Raw genomic sequence first — 26360 nt, forward strand, 5'->3', positions numbered from 1 at the left:
GGTTCACTAATTTATACAAAAGTTACAATTGATCCCGCACATAACACACAATGAACCTAACTTAAACTTTTTGTCAACCGCATCAAAATAAACCAATTGAACTTAACCACCTGAGGCATGATTGTACCAACATAAATTTCTTTTGTGAACAATCAACTTTCACATCACAGTGGTCCAACGTAAACATCAGGCTAGTTCCACTAGTATTGTTTCAGCATAGTAGTCCAGGCAACCTTTTTTTTTAAGTATAGAGGTTACTCGCTTAGAAGGAAAGGAGATATCTATATCTTACAAGGTAAGTATGTAAATATGTTCAAGGAGGTTAGCATGTTAGGAACTAAACCTGTAAATACTTCTATGGACCCCAATGTCAGATTAGCACCAAGAGAGAAAAGCGAGCCACCGAGTGATCCATAAAAGTATAGAAGTTTAATAGGAAAGGTGAACCATCTCACAATCACTAGTCTCAAGATTTCATTTGTTGTGAGCGTGACCACTCAATTTCTAGAGAGTACATGTCAATATCACTATGTAGTTATGTAGTTGCTGTAAGGATTTTACATTACCCAAAGGGTAGTCTGTGCAAATGTGGACCAAGGTCACATTAGATCATAAGATGTTCTGATGCAAATTAGATTAAGCAACATGCGACATTTGGATTGAGCATCTGAGGACCAATCTAGGATACACCCTTGTAGAGCTAGTGAACTATACTATGATAATCAACTGGCAATATGTATAACTTAAATCATTCTCCATTTCATGAGAGATCAAAGCATATAAAGAATCTTTATTATTATTTTATTAGAGAGAGTACAGATCATTGCTGTGAATGATGAGAAAGGACATGCATTCCATTACCTGAAACCATAGTTTGAGTCACTGGCTGCACATAATCTTCCAGTCTTGCAGCAGTCGGGGTCGCTATCATACTCAAAAAGGCTATGGCTATGACATAATTACCTGCTTTAATTTGAAGAAATTGTAGAAGATGTTCACAGGGAGAAGGTACTAACTATTGTATGTCAGAAAAGGTAAAAACAATTGATGCAAACAAAGCTTGAATAAGCATACCAGTGAAATACCCGATAGCCTGAAGAATATTCATCCCATATTTGAGCATGCTAGTAATATCTGAAGGAAACTGTGGTCCTGTATCCTACAAAATAACAAATTATACAATAGGTATTAATACTAGCATTGTGAAGGTAAATATCCCAACAGTCAAGTTCTACAAACCATTGAAGAGTTTGTCCTCCTTGCAACACCCTTCCCGTTTACCAAAAAGCTGAGTATAAAGTGGGAACAAAACAATTCAATATTCTCTCACTGAAATAGAAGGTAGGGATGGCAACAGATATACCTAACATGTTGGGGGTTTATGATACACGATGAAGTCTCTAGATTATCCATTTGAGCAACTAGTAGACACTGCCAACAGAGAGATCAAATTATATCTAAACCCTATCAACTCAAAAACAAGTAATCTGATGAAAAAATTGCAAACCATTTACAGCTAAGGGAAATTAACTAAGCAAATAGCTCTCATGCAGGAATTTTTAGAGAGGGAAGAGAGCAACATACATATTATCATCTTAGAAATCAATTAAGAGATATTGCAAATTCCCAGACAATGAACAGAAATTCTGTGTACATTTATCAAGAACTCAACTGGCATATCTCTTTTCAACCAGAAAAGGCATGAAACGTGACTCTCTCCCTTTTTAATGGGATACAAGGAAGACCTCTTGGGATCTTTAGAATTATATTGCTAAGTGTTGTCTCGAATCTTTCCCTAAAATCTTTTGAGTTAGCAAAGAGTTGGTTAGCTTTGGCTCAGGTCAAGGTTGAACTCAATACTTATGATTATCATCAAGTTGTGCCAATACCAACTATTTGAAGTTCTACATGGATCTTATTGTGACTCAATACTATATCTCTAGTGATATATTCAGACCTCTTAAATCCCTTTACTTCACTGGCAAAAGTTTTCTTTGGTTTTTCCCTACTCTTCCAGCCCTTTCTTGTGAGTGAAGGAAACAACTAGAAGAAAGAGTTTACAGGGGGAAAAAAAATCATATGAAAAGGATTGGAAATAATTTCCTAGTTTTGGTTTCCTTGGAGAGAAAGAAAATATAATTTTCCTTCAGACCATTTCCTTGGAGGATGGAAACTTAATTTCATACTTCATTTTTTAAAACATAACAAAAAACATAAATCAAAAATGGATTTTAAGCGTCCAAATCGGATAGAAGCAAAATTGGGGCAAACTAGGAAAAGGTTTCCTAAGCTTTTCTCTTCCCTCCCTCAGTTTCTGATGAAGGTAGCAGAAGGTAAGTGTTACTGGGAAATCTTTTTGTCATCTTGCTTCCATCCACATTTCCTTCCCTTATAGGAAGCAGACACTAAACTTTCATTCTAGTTGATTGAACTTGGCTATGTATGTAATCTAACAACCATCTTCACATGATTGTATTATCTTAGTGTTTTACTTCTCATTTTTATCTTGTATTTAAGCTACCTATAGTTAGTCACAGAGAGTGTTGTTCATTATCTTTTCTTACTAACTCAACATAAGCATCTTAGCATTTTACCTACACTGCATTAAGTTTTTGTACAAGTTGTAATCTGACTGTCCAACGCATTGGCCCATATAATAAGACAAATTGTAGTCTTAATATTATTTTTCCTTTTATCTTTAATAAATTTACATTATATAACATAATAATATATATACACACACGCACAAATACTATGATAATATAAGCTATAATTTTTTCCTGTAAATGAGATGTTATCCCAAAATAATGTCTTGATCGAATAATATCAAAGATGCTATTATTATGTAATTTATGAGTTGGCATAGTTGCAGTTTAATCTATTATATCGAAACACTATTCACTAATTTTCAATAAATTTAATTCCTTTCCTTGGCACTTTAATTTTTATAGTAAAGTATTATTTTGTTTTTGTAAAGAGATGAGATAAAAAGTATATGTCTTTATTGAAAAGTGAGGCATATTTATATACAAACACGGGATCTAATTTTAGGAAACTATAATTAGGCTAATTGACAAATTAGCTTAATTAACATATATCAATTAACTAATTTGTACCAATAATATGGTAACTAATATATACAGTTATGGTAACTAATATATATAAATATGGTAACTAATAATTATATATATAATACTCCCCCTCAAATTGGAGCATAGATATTAATCATACCCAACTTCTTATAAAGATTATCAACCCGAACCTCATTTAAAGCTTTTGTGAATATGTCCCCAAGTTGTTCTCCGATCTTCACATATCCGGTAGAAATTAAGTTTTTGTTGAATTTTCTCACGAACAAAATGACAATCAATTTCAATGCGTTTGGTTTGCTCATGAAACACCGGATATGATGCAATATGAAGAGCAGCTTGGCTATCACACCACAATTTAGCTGGCACTGAAATTTTAAGTCCTACTTTAGTCAAGAGTTGATATATCCATATTATCTCGCACACAGACTGTGTCATGACCCTGACTCTGCACTGGATCGTGACACAACGTTTTGCTCCTTACTCCTCCATGAAATTAAATTTCCTCCAACAAAGATATAATAACCTGAGGTAGATCTTCTATCCATTTTAAAACATGTCTAATCTGCATCTGAAAAACATTCAATATGAGTGGTCCCATGAATTTTATATATGATACCCCGTCCGAGTGCTCCCTTCAAATAATACAAAATTTGTTCTAACACTGCCCAATGATAAACAATTGGAGATGGCATAAACAAACTAACAAGACTAACTGAATATACAATATCTAGACGAGCCACGGTAAGATAATTTAACTTCTCAACCAACCTTCGATATCTCTCAAAATGTTCAAATCGTTTCCCATCTCTTGTGAGACACATGTTCTGAGTCATTGGAGTACTAGAAGGCTTTGCCCCCAATTTTCTTATTTCAGTAAATAAGTCAAGGACATATTTTCCCTGAGATAGAAATATACCTTTTTTACTCCTTGTAACTTCAACACCCAAGAAATACTTTAGCACCCCGTATGCAACTGAGTATGAATGAAAGATTTAAGAGATGAGATTCCCGTAGTATCATTTCCAGTGATAACAATATCATCTACATATACAACTAATAGAACGATACCAACTCCTGACTGCTTGTAGACACAGAATGATTAGACTCTTTTCATCATACCAAATTTTTCAATAATTTGACTAAATTTTCAAACCAAGCATGAGGACTCTATTTCAAACCATACAAAGATTTTCGAAGACAACAAACTCGCCCTGACTCCCCCTGAGCAACAAAACAAGGAGGTTGCTCTATATACACCTCCCGAATATCACCACGAACAAAAGTATTCTTAACATCAAGTTGATGTAAAGGCCAATGATGGGTAGCGGCTATTGAAATAAACAATTGAACAGATGTTAACTTTGCAACAGGAGAAAAAGTGCCAGAATAATCCACCCAATAAATCTGAGCATAGCCTTTAACGAAAAAACATGCTTTTAATCGAGCAACTGGCCCATTCAGATTTACTTTAATTGTGAATATCTATTTGCATCCAATAGTTCGTTTCCCTGAATGTAGATCAACCAAGTCCCAAGTGTCATTGTCATCTAAAGCATTCATCTCCTCTATCATTACTTCTTTCCAGCCAGGATTAGATATGACCTCACACACATTCTTAGGAATAGAGACAGAATCAAATGGAGCAATAAAAGAACAAGAGGAAGACGACAAGCCATTATAAGAAACAAAAGAAGAGGTAGGATAGTACACTATCGTTTACCTTTGTGTCAGGACTAGATCTGATGACGAAGTCATAGGTGCAGGATATGAATCTAGAGGGTGACACCTAGAGTAGACTTGAATAATAGGAGGCTTGACAGAAGCTGATTCTGGGGTGTGATAGAATACACCATCAAATCCTCCTCCTTTTGATGAGTCAAAATAGGATGGAAAATAAGGTGTCTTCCATGAAGGTACCATCAATTGAGATAAGATACTTGTTAATACTAGGACATAACCTTTCTGAAGATGAGAATAACCAAGAAAAATAAACTTCAAAGACTTAGGATCTAATTTAGTAATATATGGACGAACATCCCAAACAAAACAAATGCTACCAAATATCCTGGGGTTAATAGGAATTAGGAAATAACGACTTGTTAGGAAAAAAGATTTTGTAAGGGATCTCACCATAAAGAATAGAAAACAACATGCAGTTAATGAAAAAACTTGCTGTGGAAACTGCATCAGCCCAAAAAGGTTTAGGAATATTCATTTGAAATAAAAGGGTCCGTGCAATTTCAAGAAGTTGTCTATTTTTACGTTCAACTACACCATTTTGGGATGAAGTGTTAACACAAGAGGTTTCATGAAGTATGTCATTTGGGCCATATACGATTGGAATAAACTAGACATATACTCCTTAGCATTATCACTTCGTAGCGTACGGATGTATTGAATTGAGTTTTAATCTCAACACAAAAGGCACAAAACAAAGAAAATAACTTAGAACGATTTTCATTAAATATAACAAGGTTACATGAGAGTAATCATCGACAAAAGTAACAAACTACCTAAAACTAGGTTTAGATGAACATGACAAGGACCCCAAATATCAGAATGAACTAATTCAAAAGGAGTAGTAGTATGTTTATTTACTCTAGGACTTGAACTGAGACGATGATGTTTTGCAAACCGACATGACTCACAATCTAATGAAGACAGCTTACCATATTGTAGACAAAGTTTTTTGAGCAAAGGTAGAGATGGATGTTTTAGATGACAATGGCACTTGGGATTTGGATGATCTACCTTCAAGGAAACAGGCTCTGATACCATTCAGGGCGAGTTTGTCGTCTTCAAAAATCTTTGTATGGTTTGAAACAGAATCCTTGTGCCTGGTTTGGAAAATTTAGTCAAATTATTGAAAAATTTAATATGATGAAAAGCAAATCTAATCACTCTGGGTTCTACAAGCAATCAGGAGCTAGTGTCATTCTATTAGTTGTTTATGTAGATGATATTGTTATCACTGTAAATGATACTACGAGAATCTCATCTCGCATGTATGAGGTTTGTAAAGCATTTTATCGTGTGGAAAAACAAGATCAACCTCTCATCAATTATTTTATGGCATTCAAAAGCATATTAAGCTCCTCATATGTCTTCTTGAATGCCATAAAATAATTGATAAGAGGTTGATCTTGTGTTTCCATACAATAAAATGCTTTACAAATCTCATACATGCGAGAGAGATTCCCTTTCACAGAATACAGAAATTCCAAGTAATTCATTAGTTCTTTAACAAATTCACAATGATTAATCAAACTTATTACCTCACCATCAATATAATTCCGAATCCGAAGGAACAAGCGAGCATCTTCTCTAAGCCATGTTTGCTTTGAGTCATCTTGAACGTCATCAGTCAAATGACCAACTTTGTCAATACTTCGTAGATAAAGATGAACCGTCTTATTCCAATCCAAATAGTTTAGGCCATTTAGCTTATAGTTCGTGATTTTAGACATCACTAGTACCATATCCATCACAAAAGAAAGCTTATTTCAGCCATGAGGCTTTATCCCAAAGAAAGTCAAATAAAAGATGAAAGAAGGAAGACTTCTCTTATTTCTGCCAAAGGACGATGGAGCAGCAGCTGCTGCTTGGAGAGAGAACAGCATCAGAAAGTCTGGAGGCGGCGGTGTGAGGCGAAGCAGCAGCTGCTGCTGCTTGGAGAGGGAACAGCAACAAAGGAAGACTTCACTGCGTTAGGGCTAGAGGCAGCGGTGTGAGGCAGCAACAAAGGAAGACTTCATAGAGCAAGCGAGACGAAGAAGTAGCTAATAGAGGTTGCTGTCCGGCGAAACAGGTTAATGTCTGGTAACTTTTCCTGCTGCCCATTCACTTGAAGATCAGTAGGTGAGGGCTGTGATGGCCGAAAACTCACTGGCAACCAACAGTTGGCCGATGATGAGCGGAAGAGGGCTTGGTTTGATAAAGTAGGGCTGTAAACAAACCGAGCTGAGCCGAGCTTTGGGGTGTTCAAGCTTGTTTAATAAGGTAACCAAGCCGAGCCGAGCTTAAAATGAACCAAGCTTTTGAAATGACTGTTCAAGCTTGGCTTGAGCTTGGTTCGAGCTTGACTTGAGTTTGGTTCGTTTAGATGTTATCAAGCTCTCAATTCAAATTTGTTTGATTGTTTGAAACTTTTAGTTGTTTGATTGATTATTGAGATTGATAATTTAAATTTATTTATTTTATTTTATTTTATTGTTTATTTAGCATATTGAAAAGAATTTTATTAATGAATATGGTTCATGAACGTTCAGTATTCAAAAACACGGGCTAGGCGGCCGCCTAGGCACTGTGTGGCAGCAGGCCGCACCGGAAAACCCCAGGCGAGTGACCTAGGCGGCCCTCGGCGTAGTTATTTAGGTTTTAACTTTTTATATTTTGTACCAAATTTGCTATTTCCGTTGTCGTCTCTCAGCGTCGCTTCATCTTCTCTCATCGTTGCTGCGAGCCTGCGTCGAAGGCTTCGACACTCCGGTAAGTTTTTACACGTTTTTTTTTCTTACGTTCTGTTAATTTTTTTATTCCTGTTGAGTCATCGTCGTGGGCCTCGCGGCACGTCTCCGGCGGCGTCGAACGCGTCCGCAGCCGCCAAAAGCGATGCAGGACGCGTCCAACAACATCTCATGATGCTTCCAACGGCACTGGAAGCTTTCCGAGACGCTTCCGGCGCCGCTGGAAGCAACGTCGGACGTTGCCGGACGCGCCGGAGGCCTCCCGCGAGGCGCCGGTGGCGTCTGGGCTGTCGCGCGAGTCGCGACAGTGTCGCAACGACGTTTTTTTTTTAGATTTAATAAATTAAAACAATTCCTAAGGGGGATAATTTCAATAATAGGGTATTAGGGTTGATTCATAAAGCCTAATAAAATTACGATCCCAATTAAATATATTTAAAATTTATTTTTTTATAATAAATATTATTAATTTATATAAAACAAATTTAAATATATAAAATTATATATAAAATTCTAATAACCATTATTAATTTTATAATTTATATAATCAGATTTAAATATATAAATAATATATTTAATTTTTTAAAATAAATAATATTAAATATTAATTTATATATTAACAGATTTAAAAAACTATAATAAATATTATCATTTATCAGATTTAAAAATATAAAAAATATTTAAAATTAAAAACAAATATATAATACATATTATTAATTTATATAAATTATATTTATAAATTTTATATATTATTAATTTATATTAATCAGATTTATAAATATTAAAATTATATTAAAATTTTAAAAATTCTAATAAATTTATTAATTTTATATAAATCAGTTTTAAAAATATGAAAAATTAAATTAAAATTTTAAAAATTCCAATAAATATTATTAATTTATATATAAAAGTATAAAACATATTTAAAAATATAAAAAATATATTTAAAATTTAAATTATTTAACCAAATATCTAATAAATTTTATTAATTAGATTAAGATATATAAAAAAAATATTTTCAGACTTGTTAATGACTTAATGTTATATTTCATTATTTTGTATTGTATGCCTGTATGGTATAATTAAATTTTATTACCATGCTATGCCTTGTTATATATAATTTTTTCAGATTATCTGTTATCAATGGCAAGCAATCCATCTTCGACAGCATCTGTCACTCAACCCGAATCCGGGATTCTTAAAAGAAAGTCAAATGACATCGGATGGGAGTTTGGGATATTGATTGATCCTAAGAACTTCGACAAAATTAAATATAAGTTATGTGGAAAAGCAATGTCAAGGGGAGTGTATAGGATAAAGGAGCACATTGGAAATATACCTGGAAATGTATCTGGTTGTCGAAAAGCATCTCAAGAAGACAAAAATAAGTGCAAACAAGCTATTTTAGAAGGGAGGAACAGAAAAAAGAACAAAATAATGGAAGAACAAAGTTGTAGAACAGAGGTGGCTATTTCTCTAGATGAAGAAGAAGGTCTTGAAATTGAAGGGATGGATGAAATTAAAAAACCTCTTCCACTTGGCCCCATGGATAGATATGCATCGGCAATTGCTCCAGAAAATGCAGGCTCCCGTGGAAGTAAAGTGCTTCGCCAAAAAAATATAAATGAGGCTCTTTTCAAAGAGAGAACTCAACAAGTTCAACAATAGGTTGGGAGATGGGTTTATGAAAATGGAATCTCATTCAATGCTGTTGATAATGATAGCTTCAAGCAACTAATGGAGGCAATGGGTCAATTTGGACCAGGATTCAAGCCTCCAACTCAATATCAACTTAAGGAGCCTCTATTGAAAGCCGAATTTGAAAGAACAAAACAATTGCTGAAGAAATATGAAGAAGAATGGGCAAAGAATGGATGCTCGATCATGATAGAAGCATGGAGTGATAGAAAAAGAAGAAGCATCTTAAATTTGTGTGTTAATTGCAAAGAGGGTACTACATTTTTAGAGTCTAAGGAGTCTTCAAACGAGGCGCATACAGCTGAACTTATTTTTGAGCATGTTGACAAGTGTGTTGAACAAGTAGGAGCTCAGAATATTGTTCAAATTGTAACAGACAATGCCACCAATAATATGGCTGCAGCTAAATTGATGAGAGAAAAGCGACCTAGGATTTTTTGGAGTTCATGTGCAACTCACACGATTAATCTCATGCTTGAAAATATTGGCAAACTTCCACGATATAAAAAGGTTATTGAGCAATCCAAGCCTTTTACCATTTTCATCTATGCTCACCATAAGACTTTGTCATTGATGAGAAATTTCACGAAGAAGAGAGACATAGTCCGACCAAGAGTTACCAGATTTGCATCAAATTTCCTTACATTTTAAAGTTTGATTGAAAAAAAAAAGCTAGTTTAAGGGCCATGTTTACAAGGGATATGTGGGAGAAATGTAAATGGTCAAAAACAAATAAAAGAAAATTGACTTACTCTACAGTGATGAGCATGAGTTTTTGGAATGATGTGACACTTTGTTTGAAAATATTTGCTCATTTGATAAGAGTTCTTCGATTGATAGATGGAGATAGAAAGTCATCGATGGGGTTTCTATATAGGGAGCTTCTTCAAGCTAAAGAAGATATCAAGGTGGCTCTGAACAACGTGGAATCAAATTATCAGCCTATCATAGCCATTATTGAGTCAAAAATGAAGGATAGACTTGATACATCATTACATACCACTATTTTTTGTTGAATCCTTATTTTTACTATAAAGATGGTTCTATTGCTCTTTATGAGGAGGTCACGATGGGGATTTTTGAATGCATGGAAACATTGCATGCCAATGAGTTAGATCTACAAGATACAATTATTAACAAAGAATTTCCAAAATATAGAAATAAGATAGGGTTATTTGGAAAAACATTGGCAGCATGTGAAAAAAATGATGATACATTTGATCCATGTGCATGGTGGAGTACATACGGTGCTCACACACCTAACTTGCTAAGGGTGACATTGAGGATACTTTCATTAACTACAAGTTCATCTGGGTGTGAAAGAAATTGGAGTATATTTGAAGAAGTAAGTTTTAAACTTTCAGTCTTTAATTAAATTAGCTATAATTTTTAACGTCTATACTCTATATTCAGGTACTACCCATAATATTTACTTTCTCTGTTTTTTTTAGATTCATACAAAGAAAAGAAATAGGTTGGATGCCAACAGGTTGAACAATCTAGTATTTGTCCAATTTAATGCTAGATTGTTGAACAAACAAAAAAGAGAAAAAGAAAGGAATGTCGATGTCCTTCTTGCAAAAGATGTTTCAAATGCACAAGGTTGGATTGTGGATGGTGGGGAAGATGATGAAGTTGAACTAGGTTCTGGACTCACTTGGCAAATGGTTGATGAAGCAAGTGAAGCAGATGAAAATCTACAACCCCGAAAAAGCTCTAGAGTGAGAGAACTTCATGAAGATGATTTTGAATCCGAAGAAGAAGACGAGGATCACAATAATGATATTGAGTTTGTGTCCGATGAAGAAGAAGTTATTGAAAATTATGGAGAAGAAGAAGTAGAATAAATATGAGTCTATGAGATATTATTAGTTGTGTAATTTTGAACTCATTTTGTTAAGACATGATTTATATTATTCAACAATTATATTTTGCTTAGTGGTTATGATTACTGGTTGACAATGCATTGTAATCTTGAATTAAACTATTGCTACTATTTTCTAATCTTTTCCACCACTAAAGTTGTTTTAGCTTATAGCAAGGTTTTAAAATTTGAATTGGATATATGTTCTACTGTTTACTACATGATTATGATAACTTACTTCATGTTCTACTGTTCAACTGTCCACAGTCCACATGAAACAAGGGATACCGAGGAATCCGCCTAGCAGCGCCAAATCCCCGCCTAATCGGCCTAGGCGCTGGTCTGCCGCCCGACTAGCGCCTAGAGAATTTTCGAACCTTGTGAACGTTGTTCACGAACGTTAACGAGCTGAACACATATGTGTTCAAGCTTGTTTGTTTAGCTTAACGAGCTGTTCAAGCTTGTTTGTTTAATTAATCTTATGTATATTGAACGAGCATAAACAAGCTCTTACTAAGCCAAACACCAAGCTTGTTCACGAACACTTGGTTCATTTACAGCCCTAGGCGGCAGCACAAAACCTAGCTGGACAGCAGCGAACAAAATCTGTTCGCCAACTCCTTTGCTATGGAAGGCGGTGGCTGACCAAAGGGATGTCCTCCGGGGTCCTGGCCAGCAAAGAGGCGTTGTCTCGGGCTTGATGGCCGAAGTGGCAGATTTGGGGAAAACATAGCAGCTTCCAGACGAACCCTAATTTCAAATTGATGCTCTGATACCATGTAAAGAGATGAGATAAAAAGTATATGTCTTTATTGAAAAGTGAGACATATTTATATACAAACACAGGATCTAATTTTAGGAAACTATAATTAGACTAATTGACAAATTAGTCTAATTAATATATATCTATTAATTAATTTGTACCAATAATATGATAAGTAATATGTAAAAATATGGTAACTAATAATTATATATATATACAGATAATAGTTTTATTAAGTGATCTGACCAATCCAATATGGCTGATTGTACGAATTGTGGACTGACTAATCCCAGAACTAGTTCAACAAACTATACACTCCCATGCCATTGCTTGACTCTTCAATTAACCACTCTCCAACTTCCATAAAATATTTATTCTACAATGCATTCCTATTATATTTGTCAATCTGACCTAACTTCTCATAACAAAACGAGCACCTAAACGATTGTCATTTTGTATATATGAATGTGTGAATGATATATGTATGTTTATTTGTAGAAGAATGACATTTCATCAGAAGAACCACCAGGATTATATATCACTGATCTAGCTCAAATCAAGTATGCGGCAAGAGTAGCAAATTGCTTGACATCATAAATTGATTCACAAAAAAAGATACAAACACAAATGCAAAACTTTGACTGGAATTTGTGGTTTGTTCATACAGTCAAAAATGGACAGACAAAATTTTTACTCAGAAACCTATGATAAAGAACATCAATGAAACTGCTTACAATCCTTTCATCTGGAGGTATGTTCCTCTGAATGGAGAAATCAGCCACTAGAACATCATAACCAGGCTGCAAAAAATGAACAATGAATTACAAGATGTATAAATACATCCACGAGAAACATCATAAGTAGGCTGTGACTAGACAGAGGTAAATCAACCATTGTAGCATCAAAATTAGGATGCAACAGAGAAACAACGAATTACTAGTTGCTTCAAGGGGGGAAAAAAAAGAAACAAACAAGTAGTGTAAAATACAGCATACAAGATGGATGTAGGAATACAAGAAAGGAAATTCAGCATCTACTTTGATTCCAAATATTATCCAAAAGAAAAAAGGAATAATAACCATGCTAAAGTGTATCTAAATAAAGCCACAGATACATACAAACAACAATTTCTATGTAAATTAATACCCTCATTAACATCATGCAAGTCCTTAAACCTTAGATATCATATTTTCTTTAATGAGGGACACACAGAATATTGTTTCAAACCTCAGACACAGGATGGTGCATGTTGTCATAACACACACTTCTATACACAAGGAGTTTGGACCTTGGTCAGCCAAAATGAGCCAGATTAGTAAATATATCTATAAAATCTTTATGGTGACGTTACCAATGAAAAAAGAAGTTAACTGCACATTAATAATGATGAAAGTATAATTATTTTAAAGTATAATTTTTTTTAAAGTATAATTCACAATAAATGTTTAAGTAAGCATTCATGATATGTCATTAGTTCTATAAAATTATTTCTGAATCATAGTCAAACTAGGCTGATCCTGAAATGCATCATGTAAGTTGGATAGAATTGGAAGTAGATAATTCAATTCGAGTTGAAATCTTGATCATGCACTAATTCTTGCTTCAAGAGTCACCACTGAAGGAATGGTTTGGTGTTTCTGAAATCTCGATGAAACTTGTCCAAACCAAGAGATATTGAGATCATATTTGTAAAAAATTTCCTATTTTTCAGTAGATCTCAGTCAACTCAGTCATTTTATTGAGATCTCCATCTAGATTAAAAATGGTAAGGAGGAAGAGATGAACCTGGGAAGAGAGGAAATGTTGCTACAATTAGCATGGATACAATTAGCATTGAGGAGCCTGTTACCTACCAAAGCCAAAAGTTGAGCTCTCCACAAGAATTAGACATCGAACAGACCTTGTAGTCGTCATAGAAGAGCAAGAAGACAAGCAGCATCTTCAGATCATATCCTCAATTTGATCAAAGAGCAATGAATGTCAATTATAGAACTAGTGGGTTGTAGGTACATATATGGTGATGTAAATAACTAGTTAACTAATAAGTAGTGCTAAAATAAGTATTGTATTTTATTTGGTTATAGTAATAATATGGGTGGCAAGCTAGGTATTAACATAATAGAACAAATTATTTACATAATGATATGTTGTATAAGTATTTAATTATGCTAGTAATACTAATAATAGGCTATTTAGTTTATAATAGTGTGCAAGTCCAAGGTAATTATACCAGGTATGAGATTAAGGACTTAGGAAGAATTAATGAATAATTTATTCCTATTAAGGAATTGGTGATACTGTATTAACTATTAAAATCGGTAATCAATTGTAATATTCCCTGTTTTTTTTTTCAATAATTTGTGTTTGAAAATTCATCTTGCCTTCTCTTGGTTTGATGCTTTTCGTCACCTAACGGAAAAGGAACCAAGTGATAGACATTTGAAAGGGAGATGATGAGAAAATGAGGTCAACCAAGGAAGGAATTTCTCTCCTCTTGGTAATGCACAAACTGCCGCACCCCTCCCCTCTCTCCCTATTGGGATTAAATTTTGCTTGGCCAAGAGTTCCTAACACGATTTAGTTATGTTCCAAGAGGAATAACACACCATACATGTCTTTACCAAATCACTTTTGTTGCTTAATTTATGCCTTCATGTAATTAAGCATTTAAATCTATGTCCCAACTTGAGGTGAGCATTAGAAAGAATATGCACAAATAATCTAGCTTATACTTACCTACTCTAGTTTCCTAATTTTTAGGTCAGTTAATTATCTTAGAGTATATTAATAGATGAATTGTAATCATATTTGTAATAACAAAACATATCAAGTTTTTAGAAAAACAAAGGCAAACAATGCCACAGGAAAAGAAACAAAAACCAATGAACTGACATAGAAATGGATGTTCAAGATTTCACATTATAAAGAAAATAAATACACTACCAGACCTTTGCTTCAAGCGAAACAATTACACGCTGAAATTGGTACTGTGGATAAAACCTTCAAGAAAGAACAAAAAGAATATAATAAATAACCAGATTAGTATTTCTTGAAAAGTTACTACAGGTATTGCATTCTTAAATGATAGAGAAACGAGTGAGGTCAAAGCCGAAGATAAAGCAAAGGAATAAATGATTGCATCAGTAGCTACACATAAAGTAGCGATCTCTAATATAAAGATGTAGGCAGATGTAATGTTTACTGAAAAGAATAACTAAAACATTTAAGAATTATCTAAATGATATAATGAAGCAGAACATTATTTAAAGTGGAATGGGCATATGATCAATCCTATTAAAGCACAATCAAGATAAGATCTGTCTTGGAAAGAGGCAGTAAACAAGCTCAGCTGCAGAATTTTCAAATTTTTAATCCTGTGGCCTTGTGGGTAAGCTTGGCTGTTTAGCATTAAAGGAGAAAGAGGATTTACCTATGTCATACCTCGTGCAACATGCCTAAGCTTGCAGAAGAGAGAGAAGAGGAGGAAGACTCTATTTCAATCCTTGTAGAAGACACCGGCAACTAGCAGAAGATATACTGAAGAATGAGCAACTAAAGAACTTTTCTCTATGACAATTAGCGATTCAAAGAAGGATGAGCGGATTCATAGATTTTGAATCTTCTTGCAACAAAGAATGAGCAAATGAAGAGCTTCCAAAGCTCCTCATGATGAAGGTAGTAGTTTTTCTCATTCACCAGCATATAGGTAGCTTCTTGTGTGCTAGTCGAAGAGCGGAATGAAAATTTTCACCTATGCTGACAAGTATGGAACCAGATTTAAAACACAGAGCTAACTACCACTAGCTTTCTCTCTCACATGCACCTTGTTTCCATCAACAGCCACAACCAACAATTCCAAAAGTTGGTAAATCCCTCTTTTTGTTGCCCTCATTTTTTATAACAGCCAAATACTCGATTTGTGGAAGCAGGAAGCCAATATCTCTTCTGACATCCCAGAATTAAACTCCCTAGAGTTCTCATTGAAAACGTCATATTCTCATCTAATTCTAAAGTAGCACCCACAATTACTCCTCTAGCCTTTATGATTCCATGACCAATCGCCATGCAAGAAACTAAACAGAATGCACATTTTTAGCAAGCTGCAACTCTCCAGATTAGATTCATTGGACAAGGTTAGAGAATCATAGGAGTGGATTGATGCTCACTTAGCAATCCAATGACCTAATCCTCATGAGCATCTTGATTGCTTCTTCTACTGCCATAAGACAACCCTTAAAGCATGTGGTTTTGATGTTTAGGAAAAAGTTTCAGTTATACCTATATCGTAATTACTGAAATGGTGTGTCAAGTCTAGTCTAAGTAGATTGAAGCTGACTGGATATTTGGAAATGAAGTCCAAGTAGCTCAAGAGTCAAATACTTGGTAGGTGAAAGTCCAAGCACGTTGAAGATGACCAGATGCATAGCACATGGAAATCCTAGCAGGTGGAGATCCACAGTTGTTTAGTAAACAAGGAAATCCCAGAGGCAAGGTCTATTGACATGGAAGACCAGAAAGAGAGGCTTTTTGGCACATAAAGCCCTAGAGGCACAACCTCTTGGCATGCAACTTAGGGTGTAATTGAAAGTTGAGTGCACTTGTATAAATGGTTATAGGTGGGACTAAACTTAGACAGAGACTCAACCTTCTGTACGTGACAAAATGTATATCTGACACCTAACTCGTGGCTAAAATTATTTAAAACCCAATTCTTCCACAATTTGATCTCCATCTTCTAGTGGTCTATTCACAAGCTAGATATCAAGATGTTTTCCTTCAAGGTGACCTAATGGAATTGATTTATATGAAGCAATTTGTTACTCGAGAAGCTAGTGGTTCTTATATGCAATGAGAAAAAACTTTACATAGCCTAAAGCAAAAATCCTAAAGCATGGTTAAGATTGAACCAAAGTCTTCAATCTCAGAGCTAGCAACTTACTGATGAGAATTAATTAAATTTATTTTATATAAGGATGGTGTATTTCATGGATTAAGAAACCCCTTAATATTTTACAATATAGTGAGACAAGGTGCAAAAAGTAGTTCTGAGGAAAGAAAAATATATACCTGGGCAGAATCTTGTAAATAATAACTTGAGCACTGCCCGCAATGGTATTACTCACTGACATGCAAAAGCTGCTATATAGCTAGGTATCATAATTTATGTAATTAGAAAGACCATACTTACGGCTAGAATAGAAAAGATATAAAAAATTAAAAATCTTAAGAAAAATATTTGCACCTCATTTGTCTTGTCAAGTAGTTCTTTCGCATCTGAATTGGGAAACCATTCCTTGGCACAAGCATTCTGTGAGAAAATAAATTTTAGAAAAATATGAAATGAATGATAGTTGTGAAACTCATCTGTTTAAATAATAAGTTAATAGTAATCAATATTCCAAGAAGATCAAAGGGCACATAGTTTATTGTTCAAAGAAAAAAAAAATATGGACAGAAAAACTCAGTCATAAGCAAAATGGAAAATATGTTATTTTAACAAATTTTGAGATGCTTTGCAAGGATAGCCCGCTCTAAATCTCAAAAAGTAAAAGTAAAAAAAACAATAAAATAAATAAAATAAGCATCACGTAGGCATCCAAATCATATGCAGAATATTGCACATTCACTTCTTACAACAGCCCATACAAAATGGAGTGCAGCTCACTGATTAAGGACCATATTATGCAATGTTTTTAAGCTTATACAGATCTATATACATCTATTAACTGCTCTAGGCTGGCCAACTTCAATCTCATTATAAGGATAAGGAACATAGTTCACCATCCATATATACATGTGTTAACTTAATCCAGCTTATTAGGCAATGCCATGGAGCCTACTATTTTAATAAAATGGTGTTTGAAGAGGATTTAAGAAATGTTAATAAACTTACCACTCAATAATGTGTTGATGAGCCTATATTTGGGATGACAGATTATGCCTCATACATTGAGCTAGTCTATATTGTTCTTAGTTTCAATATCAAACAATCAACAAGAACATATATAAACACTTATTTCCAAGAATCTGAAAATCACTATGAACCAACCAGATTATGACACAATGAAAACTTAGCAAAAAAAAAAGTATATATGTTCAAAACCTAGTGTTTATTGGTTGTCTCATTAATAACCTAAAATCTTTATGGAAACCACCCAATCTAGGCAGTATATGTCATCCAACCATTGTTATGTTTTAGTTAGCTTTCATAGGAAGTGGAAGGAGCATTAATAACTTCAACGTCCATATTCTTTCTTGATTTTTCTTTCTCCCCTTCATCCTTAAACCATATTTTTGAAATAAATGATATTTAAACACCATTAAAATTATTTACTCTCAATAATAAGACTTCTTGGGGTGAAATTAACTCAGTTCTGTATATAAGCTTCAAAGTTAAATATGCTTGGTGTCAAGGAGGCTTGATTTCTAAGGAAGCTCCTTAATTTGAAGCCAATTTCCACATTGAATAAAAATGTCAGCTGGACAGTATGTACTTGAAATGTAAATTAAAGCAAAGAATATTGGGATAGTGTTAATACAAAGCATGTTACAATTTAGTACAATAGTAGGACCCTCTAAAGACATGTGGTTCAAGAACTAAGGAAAGATAATGGAACCAGCCTATGGTAGAGAGTAAGTCATAGTGGACGATATTGAGCTAGTGTCCATTCAAAGTGTAGCACTACAATTTAATATCAGAGTAGGACCTCTCTAGTAGGAATATGGTTTGTCAAGAAGTCATCAAAGCTAATGGAACCAGTCTAAGAAGAGCAAGGAGTAATTGTCAAGGAAAATAGTTTAGACAAGATGCAACTCCTAACAAACTCCTAAAAAATTGATTCTCATTAACTGGGCGTCATTTGGTGGAATTAACTAGGATTTTCACAAGAACTTCAGTTAAACATGCTCTTCGTACAGCAATTTTGAAATGGGTGCTTTCTAAGAAAACTCCATACTTATGAAATTCATGTCTAACAGTGGACAACCATGAGGCTGAAATTATAAAATGTGAATTAAAATAAAGAATGCCTCGATGTTGAAATTGCAAGGAGGCTTATAAAATTGAAAAGAGATAATACAGCAAGATCAGGTAAAAATGACATTCCTTTTTCTTGAAAATTATTCATGATGATTCATGATAGCCAAAACAAGGAACAAGGTTTCAATATAAACTAATTGATCAGAATCAATTTTCTTCAAGTCTAACAATAATCAACAACCAACATCTCCATCAAACTGACAAGCCAGAAATCAGGAATTAGCTATAATCAAAACTGAAAACCATAGTGCAGATTAGATGCTCATATGAAAACACATTCGTAAATTATAAAAATGCAGAAGTGTTGCAGAAAGAGTTGATTGAGTTGAATAAGATTGCATCTAGAGGTCAATTGTGAGATATTGTACTCCAAAAGATCATTTTTATTATATACACATGCATGTCTTAATCATATTGAATCTATTGTGATTTATATGAGTAGTGGACCTTTACATTTGAAACAATGCTACAGCATTGTATGATTATTATGCTGACGGGGTATTATGTAATGGGTTTAGTTGCACATGGGTGCTTCTAGGTTAGGGTTTTATCATTACATATAATCATATAAAACCAATGGCAGATTCATGAAAGTTTAAGCAAGCATGTAGAAATTCATGAACCTCAAAGTTGAGCCCAAACGTCCAGTAAACTGCTATGTAAGAATGGATGTATTGAACTTGTAGAATATTATATTTGACTCATGGATGTGATTCCATGAGTTATCTAACAGAACCATGTTATAAATTTTATATTATTTACTAATTATACTAAGTGTAAATTATTGATATCTAATACAGCTAAAGTGCAGATAGCTTCACATTCTTTTTCCAAATTTTATTCATGGATTTATGAAAATGTTTCAATTATAGCCCACCAGAAAGCTCATGTTGATACCAATGTAGGCGAGAGTTTTAGATATTTTAGATTTTAATTCAAGAATGGGATATACAACAACAACAACAACTAAATCTTATCCCACTAGGTAGGGTATGGATCCTTTTACGCCATTGAGCTCTATCTCCTACTATATCATCATCTATATTTAAATAAATTTTATCTTATTTTATTTTTGTTAACCAAGTTTTTTTTTTATCTTCCTCTTCCTCGTTGGATATGCGTCTTTGTCATAGTATCACATCACCTAACTGGTACATTTATTGGTCGTCTAAGTACATGCTCGTACCATCTTAAACGTGTCTCTCGGAGTTTTACCTCAATAGATGTAACTCCGACTTTCTCTCTAATACTCTCATTTCTTATTCTGTCCATTCTTGTATGTCCATACATCCACTTCACATCCTTATTTCTGCAACTCTCATCTTCTGCTCATGTATCATAGCCCAACACTCAACTTCATATAACATAGCAGGTCAAACTACGGTTTTGTAGAATTTTCCTTTAAGTTTTAAAGATACTTTACGGTCACATAAGTCACCAGACGCTCTACTCCATTTCAATCATCCCGCTTATATTCTATGTAAAACATCTCTCTCAATCCCTCCATCATTTTACAAAAATGATCCTAAATATCTAAAACTCTCGATTCCGGGCAACTCGCCATCTCCTATGATAACAATGTAGGAGCAGCGGAGACCGGCAAGAGGGGGGTGAATTGCTGAAAACCAAAAATAAAATACCCTCCTCGGATTTCAACTCAGAAATAAATGCAGCAATAAAATAATAGCAACTAAATTAAGGAAACAGAAAAAGAAACAGGAATAAACGAGACTCAAGGATTTAACCTAATTACAACCAAGGAGGTTGTTAATCCAAGACAGTAGAAAAAGCGCAGTAAGAAAAATCTCCTTCTCTGAAGGCGGAGAAACCTTTTACACTTTGGAAGCTCACTAGTTGCTTAGGAATCGCTTACAGATTGATTGCTTGAGTTATTGTTGAATTCCTAGCTCCAGGGGCCTTTATATAACTCCTGGAAAGTCTATCTCGAGGGTCCAAGGCGCCTCCAACAAGGTTCAAGGCGCCTCCAGCTCGGTCAGCGGATAAAACTTTATCCGCAACGCAAACGGTCAAAACTGACCTATTGAAGGTGCCTTCAACAGGGTTGAAGGCGCCTTCAAGCTGGAGGCGCCTCCAAGTTTCTTCAGCTTCCGACGCTCCGTTCTTTTGGGTGATTGCGGCCAACCGGAATAGAGTTCACCCGAACCCAATTCCCGGCCTTCTCCTCGAGCAGCCTTCCGTCCCGGCTTAACGTCCCTCGAATGCCGCGCACGCTCTTCACGCCCACCGGAGTACTCTTCCGCAGCTCTCTCGTCCTTCGGACGCACCAAGCCCGTCGGCTCTCTTCCCGTGCCGTCCTTCTCGCTAGCTGCGTCTTCCGCTCGACTTCCTGTGCTCCTTAGCTCCTGCACACTCAGACACAGGGATCAAACACAGCAGGACCTAACCAACTTGGTTGATCACATCAAAACTATCACGGGGTCCAACAAACAATTGTCTCATTATGTCTAATATTGCTAAACTTAAATTTCATATATTCTGTCTTTATTCTATTAAGCCTAAAGCATTTCCCTTCTAGTGTTTCCCGCCAAAATTTTAATTTAGCATTGACCTTTTCACATGTTTCATCTACCAAAATAATATCATCTGCAAACAATATGCACCACGATACTGTGTCTTGAATATGTACAGTGAGTTCGTCCATAATTAGTGTAAAAAGATAGGGACTTAGAACTGATCCTTGATGTAACCCTATTTTTATTGGAAATGGTTCAGTTAGCTTGAAATTTTTTACTCTAATCGTTACATCCTTGTACATATCCTTAATTAGTTCAATATATGTTACGCTAATACATATCTTTTTTAGAATTCTCCATATAATTTCTTTTGGAACTCTATCATAAACTTTTTCTAAGTCAATAAATACCATGTGTAGATCTTGTTTTTGCTCCCAATACTTTTCAATTAATTATCTAAGAAGATATATAGCTTCTATTGTTGTCCTTCCAAGCATGAACTCAAATTGATTTTCAGTCACCGTGGTCTCCTTCCTTAATTTTTTTAATTAATTTTCCCGAAGTTTCATGTATGACTCATTAGTTTAATACCCTTATAGTTTCCACAATTTTATACATTTCCCTTGTTCTTATATAAAGGAACTAGAGTATTTATCCTCCATTGATCAAACATTTTTTTTTGTTGTCAATATCATATTAACTAATTTTGTAAATCATTCAATATCTTATTTTCCTAGGTACTTCCATGCCTCTACGAAATATCATTCAGTCCATGTGCATCCCATTTAAAGCTTATTCTACTTCTAAATTTTGAATTTTACAATAAAAATTTAAATTTCTATGCTCATTTAATCTATTTAAATTACCTAAGTTGGTCACCTAAACCTTCATTAAAAAGTTGATGAAAATACCTCTTCTACCGCTCTTTTATTTCTCCATCATTTACTAGTACCCTATTCCATTCATCTTTAATATATTTTATTTAGATACTTTAGCTATTCTATAAATGTCTCTTTCCCCTTTTTTTATCCAATTTTTGATATAATCATTTAAAAGTTTTATTCTTTGCTTCATTCACTACTCTGTTAACTTCTTTCTTGGCTATTATATACTTTTTAAAGTTTTCCTTCTTACAAATATATAATTCCTTATAAGTTATTAGTTTTTTCTTCACTTTCTCTTGTACTTTCTCATTCCACCACCAAGATTCCTTACTTAGTGGTGCATGTCCCTTTGACTCACCGAATATACTCTTAGCTACTATTTTTAACTTTGATATCATCTTATCACATGTCATATTAGAATCATCGTATATTTCACCTAATGCTTGTACTTCTACCTTCTCCTTAAATATATTTTGCTTCCCATCCTTTAACTTCCACCACTTAATTCTAACAGTCATATATATTTTCTTTCTATTGGGTAGTTAAGCTTTCTCCACGAATGACCTTGCAATCTTTACAAATCTTTCTATCTTCTTCCTAACCATAAGAAAATCAATTTGCGATTTATTATTCGCACTTTCAAACGTGACTAAGTGTTATTCTCCTTTCTTTAAAAACATATTAGCTAATATAAGGTCATATACTATCACAAAATCTAACATAGTTTTCCCTTTCTCATTTCTCGTTCCAAACCCATAACTCTCATGTACCCTCTCATATTCCTTATTTTTCACTCCGACATGCCCATTTAGATCACCTCATATTAAAATCATTTTATTTGGCAGAATGTTTTGTAATATGTCATCTAAGTCGTCCCAAAATCTTGATTTGGTAGCTTCATCTAATCCTACTTGCGGTGCATATACGTTAATTATGTTCATAGTTTCTTTTGCCAATATTATCTTAAAGGTTATAATTCTATCCTCTTTTCTAACTACTCATACAACTTTAACGAACTATCTACAACAATACTCACTCTATTTCTTGTTTTACTCTTTCGTGTGTACCATAACTTGAAACCTGAGTTCTCTCTTAGTTTTGCCTTCTTGCCACTATTTCTTGATTGTCTCTTGTACACACAAAATACTAATTTTTCTCCTAATCATCGTATTTACTACCTCCATTGATTTACCAGTGAGGGTTCCTATGTTCTATATTCTAAATCTTAGATTATTAGTTTTCCTATCATATTTGTTCTTATCTAACTTATAATGTGAGAACTCTTGCCTATTTTAACACTAGGCCTAAGTTTTCATGAAGATGTAGTGGTCCTTGCCAATATGTTACAGTCGGACCCTACAACGCGAACTCTTACATATTTAGCACTATACTAGAGTTTTGAAGATGTAGCGATCCTTGCCGAAACGTTACAGTCGGATAATGCAACGCGTTCCTCCGGGGAACAACCTAGTATTAGCACAATAGTTTAATGAATTCATTCATTGAATATTTGTCATAATTTTAACGCTGGTTGGCAACCTAACACAAACCTCCTTTAACCGGACTTTGGACAGGCCATGATGGGTTTATCATAGGCGAAGTTCAAGAATGGGTTATAGAAGAACAAATTATTAATAGGTTACAGAAAGTGTGATCAAAATGGAGAGGAGATTTTGAAGTCTTGTGAGCTCGACGCTACCCCTTAGGTTATTGGAGATTAGCATTGTAGTAAATTTGTGGACCTAGATGTAAATATAAAACTTACATGTAAATATTCAAAGTAGTTGTAAATATACAATCTCCATGGGTGTACTTGTAATGTTACAATAAGTCTAATACATATACATGGTAGAGTAGGGAATAGCTCGAATAATTTCGCCACTACAATAGATGGCCTTAGAGTCCTCCCATCGAATCATTTTGTTTTCATCTCGAGTTTGGCAATCTCTCGACTAGTTTTCATGCCTTCTTCTACAAACCAAGTGATACCCACCCAATAAAGAAACGGCTGTGTATCACATGTTCTTCCCTAACCAAGCAACACACCTAATAGAGTAACACTCACCCTAATAAAGCAAAGCTCAAGTTGTGTGCACCACAGAGACTCATGTGCTTAATTTTGCGCGAGTTCTGCCGGACCCATGGTCTAGCAATGTTCAATGAAGTCCCACCAGGTCTCAACTGACCTGGCTTTGGATTCGACCATCACTAGCTCCAGAAGTCACACTTAAATTGTTTAAATTTCCTTCTCTGATATTTATTTCTCTTCCAATCACTAGATTATATCTCGCCTCTATCATTCTGTTGGGTCTTCCTCAGTTTTGGCACTCTGTCATCATCCAAAATTTCTCTATTCTTCTACCTGGATGCAGCTGCCTGCAATTCCAGAATGTCAAATTCCTTAATAAAATCACTACATTTTCAGTTTATTACTCATTGGGCTTCTATTTTTTGTCCTAATATTTCTACAACAGTCCCATTTATCATAATCTAAGATTACCTACAACCTTGTAGCGATGCACATTCTTATATTTAATGAACAATTGACTCTTCATATGCTCTCTCCATTCCATGTGCGATGTCAACACTTAAACATGAGCACTCTAAGTGGACATATAATATACTAGTCCTTGTGTAGAAATCTACAAACATAATTATGTTGGACACTCAGAAGTTAGATCCTTACTCATGTTGGATCTTTGTACTCAAATCTACATAAATATAGATACACAAACAAAAGTCAAACAGAGAAATCAGTATTCAAGGAAATACATTGGACCAGAAATCTAAGCCAGTTATAGATGAAAGAATACATGAAAGTAGTATAGAGTAGCACAAATTAAATTCAATAATCTTAGATGGAAACTAAATGATAGGTAGCAACAAGACAAATAAAAAAATATATATACGTCAGTTTTCTAATCAAAGTTAAATTAGCAATCGTTCACGTCCCTCTTTTCCTTGCAGATCTAATTTGTTCTCATAAAAATACCTCCATGGTTGATTTATCATCTGAATTACATTTCTCTTCAGTTAATTGATCTGAGAAATGTTGAAAAGCTCAAAAAAAAACTTGAAAAACACTCAGATCATTTATGCTACTTGGATGCTTCAACATAATGCAAATTTAAACAGATATATTACCTAAAATCAAATGCATTAAACTAACTGAAGATTCAAGACTGATTAAGAATTACTACCTTGACAGCAATCATTAGAGCCATGATAGCTGTTTGGAGTGAAGTGTCACTCTGGTTCTGACATTGATAAACCTATATGACACGATGGTGAAAGAATATAACAATTGGCTTCCACAAACAAGATTTGATTGACATGAGAACAGATAAGAACTACAAGATAATATGCAAAATCAAATAATTAAGCAGTAGAACTTATTAAGAATTTATTAATCGAGCATCAAAAGAAAAACAATATAAAGCTGCAGTAACAAAAAAAAAACGAATGTACATAAATTAAGCTGTCAAAAAAGAAATTTCTTTGTGACTCTCTCTCTCTCTCTCTCTCTGTACTAGGTGATAGAAAACCAGGAAGAACAAGATGGCTCCACTTCATTATGCAAAATTATACTTGTTTACGTATCATACATAAGCATTCATACAGTTTATGTGACAATAACAATACAAACCTATTGGAGAAGATTCACAGCTATAATGTTCCCTTGAAGGCATCATATTTCATGCAAACGTAATGGTGCTCAAAATATTTAGGTGGAACTGACCCATCAAGACCAGCATAAATCTATGCCAAAAGTACAAGCTGAACATGTAGCAGGCAATGGAGTATCAACTTAAGTATATCTGTATTTAAGAGCATCCATATCAGCTTTCCTAAATACAAAATTTATCTTAAATTTTATATTTTATGTAAAAAAAACTTTTGTATCAACTACCACACTCATTCTTTAAATTTAGATTTCATGAATAGTACTTTTCTAAATTTTGGAAATGAAATTCATTCCCTATACATTAAAATATCATTTAATTTAGGAGAGAGAAAAAGTAAACGGAATGGATTGGGTAATGAAAAATAGATATTACATAGGGAGAGAGAAAAAATAAT

General features: G+C 34.3%; 1 protein-coding gene across 3 annotated transcripts in view; it reads right to left on the bottom strand.

Annotated features, from left to right (window-relative positions):
• Positions 1 to 26360, bottom strand: part of LOC122050962 (E4 SUMO-protein ligase PIAL2-like) — a 45542-nt gene that overhangs the window by 5423 nt on the left and 13759 nt on the right. The window contains exons 3-11 of one of the 3 annotated variants that reach the window (XM_042611840.1): positions 25481 to 25552; positions 17126 to 17191; positions 16951 to 17030; positions 14832 to 14883; positions 12618 to 12683; positions 1364 to 1431; positions 1240 to 1288; positions 1075 to 1159; positions 862 to 963 (exon numbers count right to left, since the gene is read on the bottom strand). In XM_042611840.1, coding sequence (XP_042467774.1) covers positions 862 to 963; positions 1075 to 1159; positions 1240 to 1288; positions 1364 to 1431; positions 12618 to 12683; positions 14832 to 14883; positions 16951 to 17030; positions 17126 to 17191; positions 25481 to 25552 — 640 coding nt within the window. Of the gene's footprint in view, positions 1 to 861; positions 967 to 1074; positions 1160 to 1239; positions 1289 to 1363; positions 1432 to 12617; positions 12684 to 14831; positions 14884 to 16950; positions 17031 to 17125; positions 17192 to 25480; positions 25553 to 26360 lie in introns of all 3 variants that reach the window. The other 2 variants (XM_042611839.1, XM_042611841.1) reach the window with 2 other exon arrangements.

The sequence above is a fragment of the Zingiber officinale genome, chromosome 3A (genome assembly GCF_018446385.1).
Source record: "Zingiber officinale cultivar Zhangliang chromosome 3A, Zo_v1.1, whole genome shotgun sequence".
In the NCBI taxonomy this organism is placed as follows: Eukaryota; Viridiplantae; Streptophyta; class Magnoliopsida; order Zingiberales; family Zingiberaceae; genus Zingiber; species Zingiber officinale.